This window comes from Brassica oleracea, chromosome C2 (genome assembly GCF_000695525.1).
Source record: "Brassica oleracea var. oleracea cultivar TO1000 chromosome C2, BOL, whole genome shotgun sequence".
Classification (NCBI taxonomy): domain Eukaryota; kingdom Viridiplantae; phylum Streptophyta; class Magnoliopsida; order Brassicales; family Brassicaceae; genus Brassica; species Brassica oleracea.
Window position 1 is genome coordinate 37,529,722 of NC_027749.1, and position 6,625 is coordinate 37,536,346.

At 35.5% G+C, this 6,625-nt stretch overlaps 1 protein-coding gene across 2 annotated transcripts; it reads right to left on the reverse strand.

Moving 5' to 3' along the window:
- Positions 1-3,040: 3,040 nt before the first annotated feature.
- On the reverse strand, positions 3,041-5,238 carry LOC106327866. Of its 2 annotated transcripts, none has more exons than XM_013766160.1 (2): positions 5,042-5,238; positions 3,041-4,766 (listed from the first exon to the last, which is right to left on the reverse strand). In XM_013766160.1, exons 1-2 carry the CDS (start codon positions 5,145-5,147, stop codon positions 3,181-3,183), a joined length of 1,692 nt encoding a protein of 563 aa, XP_013621614.1. In that variant the 5' UTR covers positions 5,148-5,238; the 3' UTR covers positions 3,041-3,180. The 2 variants fall into 2 exon arrangements, with proteins under 2 accessions (XP_013621614.1, XP_013621613.1); XM_013766159.1 differs by having other exon boundaries at positions 3,041-4,784; positions 5,042-5,227.
- Between the last annotated feature and the right edge of the window lie 1,387 nt (positions 5,239-6,625).

Genomic DNA, 6,625 nt, shown 5'->3' on the forward strand with positions numbered 1-6,625 from the left:
TTTTTATTGTAGGCTCCCTTATCTCAGTAAATTCATCGCTCAAAAGATTGCGTTGCAGGTTAGATCATTCCGAGAATTTCAAGAGCTTCACTTGGAAGAACGTCTTCAACTCCTCCGGGGGTTGCTGGTTTGTCGGAGAGCAATGTTGTAGACATCGAGAAGGTGTATAAAAATGATACCTTCTTTGAAAGTAGGAGTCACGTGCAAAACAGAAGGTGATAGTTCAAGCTTGGATCACTCTAAAACTTTTCAATTGACTCTTAGGCGCTATTCCGCCCTCTCCTTACCACAAAGAGAAAGGCTTATGGGCTCTTCTTGCGGATTCAAACAATGTATGGCTCTTTCAAAAGGTTAGTTTCATGGATGGAGCTGAAGCTATACTCTTCTTCAACGATGTTTGTTAGACATTGAAAAGTTTAGGAGCAAGCGTCGAGGCAAAGAACAATGAAGTTAGAGAAGGTTAAAAGCCGATCAAGATTGGAAATGGGGAAACGCTAAAAACTTGCAGAAGATACTAATAATTTGACTTGCTTATGAGTTTGGCGTAAGAGATGCTTGGATCAGTTGTGATCAAAAGACATTACTTAAAGTTGAGGTTTTGAAAAGAACCAGTGATTTGGAGGCTGAGGTTACAGAAGAAGGCATGGAGGAGGAAGAAGAAAATGAGAATGAAGAGAATTATGAAAGCAAATATAGTGAGGAAGAGGAAGATAAGAAGAAAGGATCAAAGAGAGTAAAAAAGATGGGATCAGATGAAGATTGAAAAACAAAAAGGCGTCAAACCTGCACTGTGTAGGTTTTTGCCTCCAAAATTTACAGTGATACTCAATGACTTTAGCCTGTTATTTGTTCTTCAGCTGATTTCGTAGACGTTTTGGATTTTGATGGTTTTGGACTTTCGTTAACTCTTTAATTTCTGTCTTGATCTGACTCTTCTAAGCTTTACTGTAAAATAAGTTAATGCTTCATGTTTCGGTTATTTACCTGGCTTTGGATGTGTTTTAAAGGTTTTACTGGGTACAGAGGCTGTTATGAGAAATTATGGTTTTGTCGATGTTTATCAAATACACCAGAGAAATATTTTAATTTGGTAAGGTGAACATAACCTTTATACAAGCAACTATACAATAGAAAAAAAAATATAACAAAAATGAAACAGATCCACATTTGTGTGGTTGAAATATGTGAAGAAAAAAACACCTACTTTCACATATTATTGAACATCAAAAACGAAAAACATGTTGGTGACGAGTCACGAGCAAAAAAAAAAAATTGATAACTAACATAAATCCCAATATATTTAAAGATTTAATAACCCACGTTAGCTAACCATCTAATCTAATACTCTTTCCATTTCAAAAATATATATGGTTTAGAACTTTTACCAGTATCAAGAAAACATATGAAATTTTGATTATCGATAGATTAATTTCTAAACTAACTATTCTTCGTAATTTTAGCCAATAAAATTTTAATGAAAAACATTTATATTTTTTGAAATTTATAATTAACCATTTAGTAATGAATTGAAAATGTAAAAAAATATATATTTATAAAACAATTTTTTTTTCTATAATGTGGATTTTCGAAACAGAAGGAAGTATAATATATGTTAAATAAATATCATAGTATTTGTACTATTAAGTTAAATTAAAAACAATTTGTAGAAATTAAATAATTTTCATCTTTTGTAAGTAATTTTATAATATAATCAAATATTAATTATAAACTGAGGGTGCCACGTCATCAAGAGCATTCTGGATGCGAATGTAAATTGTGAATGATGTAGTTGTGATGATATAACTATATTATTGTTTTTTTTTTGTGACAAAAAAAAACTATATTATTTTTTTTTTTAAAACAAAAACTTATGTCAGAAATGGAATCTTCATAGTAAAGTAGCCAAATGTGCATGCTAAATATTTAAAGAGGTAATTGGAGAAATTTTATTTTATAAAATATACAGAGATGATAGTATATAAAAGTTCACAAAGAACTTAATAATTTACTTTGGCTCTGCACACATATTCCAAGACGGACGTTGTCCATGATTCTCTTTAAACATACGATTAAATTTTAACCAATGCGTTTTTCTTTACTTTTTTTAATTGTAACATAGAGAATTTAAAATATCCTAAAACCGTTCAACTCATTTCAGATCGATGACTGTAAAAGTCAGTGTACGAGAGATTAAATAATAAAATCTTTACTTATTCTATACAAGAATTAATATTAGGAAAACAAACAAACAAATTTGACATTGAAACAACACCGCAATAAGAAATAATATATCTTCACATATGCAAACAACAATTATGGTAAAGATAACTATATCTATGCCATAATTTTTCTATGAACATGAGAATATGAAGAATGCATGAAATTTATGTATTGTCATGAACGGCAAACCGACATGTCTCGAGCTGACAAATGCTGGAGATAGATCAAATGTGATCAAATGTTCCTTAAGTGGCGTCTCTATATTGAAAGAAATGTTATAGAACTAATATGATCTTTATAATTTTGAGTGTCAATGTTTTCTTATTTGATTAACGTTGCTTTACTACCTTCTTCGCATTCAATATAACATTCTAAGTTTAATAAAAAATGCAACTTCAAATAATCACCACTTCCACTCCATTAGCATGTCGAAAGATTAAGATTTCAACATAAAGAGTAATTATTCTTATAACATACACAAAATAGTTTTCCACAACCCAATCATTCTGAACCCGAAATATTACAAACCACAATGCACCGAATATGAGATCAAATTTTTGTAAAGGAAAACAACATAAAAACCATTTGAAGCCCTCAAAGCATATCAATGCCACAACTCATAAACAACTATTGAACAAGCAAAATATATCTTATTATATTTAATCCCTCCTCACGTAAAATTTTCTAACAGACAAAAATCATTATCATATATATCACTTACAAATGCAAACCTAAAATATAAACCATAAAATCATACAAAAATAATAATCTAGATCGCAAGTAAAATATAGTCTGCCCGTAGGATGGACCAACCCTAGTATCATATAAAATTTTATTTTACTATTTGGTCACTTGACAAGGAAGGACCCATTAACAGATTTTGGTGGCAAGTAAAACACTATATATCACACATATTAGCTCATTACAAAAATAGAGGTTTCTGTTCCAACGGGAAAACAATCACCATCTCTCATCACCAAACCAATTATTCTTCTCCTTGGGTCCCGTTGGTCCTTCTTCGCCTGATAACTCCACCGGAAGCTTCTTCAACACTGCATCAACCCAACACCTCAGCCTCCATGGTAATCTCTCATTCAACCTCTCAATCTCCGTTCTCGATCCATACACAATCTTCGGTCCCCACTCTCTCATATAACCAAGCCACGGCGGCTCCACCACCGCCCCTCCGAGATACTCTGCCGCAACAACCTCGTACTTGGAACACGAATCCACAAACAAATCGCTTCTTGCTGTATCGTTCCTTATCCCAATCCCAAGCAAATCTGACCCCTGTAAATACATCCCGGACCTAGCAAAGCTCGCGTGACCATGCTTGGACGAGTAAACCACAGCTTTATTGCTTCCGTCCACGAACTCCAGATCTTGAGCTTCGACCCACTCCCCGCCGCTATGCTGAGAGAAGTAAACAGCGTGAAGCTCGCCGGAGAAGTTGCTGATCCGGAGAGTGAAATGCTCCCAGTCACAAACGTGTTGACCGGTTTTGGCCAATGAGAGGTTCACGAGGCCGAGCTTTAGAGTCGCTGGACCGTTAAAAGGACAGAAAATCCAAAACACAAGATCAGTAAACGTTCCTCCAAACGCTGGCTTAACGTGAACGTAGAGCTTGGCGGATTCTAGATTTCCCTGCTTCAGAAACTTGTTTCTCTGTTCATAATTATTGGGCAAATCAATCCAGAACTGTTTATCATTGGCTCCACCATGAGGCAAGTTGGAGCCATTTTCATCAACAGGTTCTTGGTTATCAGAGCTGCACAAAACGGCACCGTTCTTGAAGAACCAAGAGACTGACGAAGGTAAATAGACTTCATCAGGGTGAAAGAAGACTCTCGGACCATAGTGTTGAACCAAAGCATGGATCTGGTCTAAGTTTGGCATTGCGTGTAAACTTGGATCAAGGTTTTTCAAACAAGCGATGTTGTTACAGAGATGATCTTCTTCTTCTTCTTCCATCTCCTTCGCGGAGATCATTAACGGAGTTCTACAGAAGAATGTACCTGCAGAGACTCCTTTTCCCCACATTCCGCGGTCTGAAGGTCTCGTTTTCCATATAAACAAAGGAACTCTTAAAGAATCCGATAATGCAGTGATAATAACTCTATGTGCTTCACATTTATCGGTTTGATCAGCTCGAACACATCTAACTTGATCCAAATCAGGTTTCGTGGGACTCGTTGTAACCAAGAATCCGACCGGTTTATACCCTCGAGGAGGCTTCGGTAACCAGAAGTAACCGCAGCCCTCGGTTTTAGGTTCGTCTTCTGATAAGTCGTTTGAGCTCCAGACCAATGTATAATCAAGTGGCTTTGCAAGTGCAGACTTGACGATGTCTCTAGCTACAAGAACAAAACCTCTCAAGAGGTGGGTATCAGGCTGACAGTAATGTCCTAAACAGTGGAAACTGTCGGGTAAGTTGTCGGGTCTGTAGAATGAGACAGACTTGTTCTTGTCTCGAGGAGAGACGTATCGCCATATCAATTCAAATGATGTGATCTCGGCTACTTCTAAGTCTCCAAGATTGATTCTTCCTGAAGCAAAGCCTTGACCTAATCAATTGAAGCATTATAAAGTACATTCAGCTAGCAAAAATCAAAGACGGGGGAAATAAAAAACCGAGAAAAAATGGAATGTTTCTATAAAAAAAATAAAATTGTTCATAATTCTTCGTGGACTGGATCAAATCATATCTAAACTAAAGTTGTGAAATCCAGAAATTGTTTCCAGATCGGAATTGAAGAAGGTAAAACGGGAAATCATGAATTAGAAGATTCAAAGAAAGAAGGGATCACAATTGAGAAATTACCTGAAGGCCAGTGGGGAAGAGAAGCAGGGAGGGAGAAGGTTTGGGGTTGCTTCAATGACGGAAATTCTGTGAGAGTGTTCCAATGGAGACACTTGCACCCAAACATTCCTATCTCTCTCTCGCTGAGATCATCCGATGGTTCGGGAAACCATACTAATCAAACCGACACATATCAACGCTTGTTGGGTCCCAATCATCCAGAAATCTCGATTTACTTTTCGGATAATTCTTCACCCCACAAAAATTAATAATATTTTTAAAAAATTTATTTTAATGAAAATTAAACACACCCACATTTTCACAGTAGTATTCAACGATCTTACACACACCCTTGACGCATAAGAATCCTACCTTTTTTTATAGGCTTAGTACGTGCAAATGTGAATACATGATTACATCCTCAAGAGGTTTAAACCCAACATACAACCGACGGGATCTAGTAGCGCCTAGGAACACGTAGAAGGATCCTACACTACCCAATCTAATCGTCAGTGTATTTTTTCATTCTTTGAACTCGTGAGATGACTTCACCACAACAGCTATCTACTCGTTAATCACCAAGAATCGTGAGCTTATGAACTTTACTAATCAAAATCTTCAGTTTTTTTGATGAATTTTGAGATAAAGTGTAAGATATGTGGTTTATGTGGTAGTTCATAGTGGTTGAGGTATTGATGTCAATGGCAAAGTTGTAAATATTTGGTGAAGATGATGATGGTAAGGTAAAAGCTTTATTTAAAAAAAAAAATAATAGTATTTTCGTGAATAACTAGAACTTCTAGCGTGAATAGGACAAAACAAAGTATCAAAAAAAACATATCTTATTTTTGTGTTTGATTTCAAATTTTTAGTAATTTTTTAAAAAACCCCGTTATAGTTACAGATAAATGGTCGTTGGTAGACGCGAAAGATGCAATGGCGATGGTTAGTGGTGGTAGTTGGTGGTAATTATGGAAGATGTGGTGGTGAAATGCACAAATTAGGGATTTGACAGTGGTGGTTGGGGTAGCTGTGGTGGTGGTGACTATGGTGGTGATTGTCATGGAAGAAGTGGCGGTAATGAATATATATATATGGAGGAGAAAATAGTATTTCATATCAAAAATTACTATGATCGTGATGGTAATTGTTTGTTGGATGACTATGGTGATGTTGGTTGTTATTATGATGGTAGGTGGTTGTTGAAAAAGATCGTTAAAGAACAATTTTGTGATATACCGGTAGAAATGAAAATAAAAATTAAAACTAAGTAAACTAGAATGAAAATATAGTACTTGTTATGAAAGTCAGAAAAAGCAGCTACCGTTTTCGTTGAAAATATAAAAAGATGTGGGGTCCGCTTCACTATTTGCACAGTGAATTTCTCTTCTATATAAACGATCGTTTCGATCATTGTAAACACACCATTCCTTCTCCTTCTAATAACACATCCTCTCTTGTTATCAGTATTATCTTCTCCTACGGGTATAAAATTTTGCTCTTATTTAAATTCCCGCGATACAATAAAATTCCAGTTCCTTTTATAACACGTTATCAGCACGATCACTCTGCGATTCGGTAAAATTTATTTGTATCATTTATACC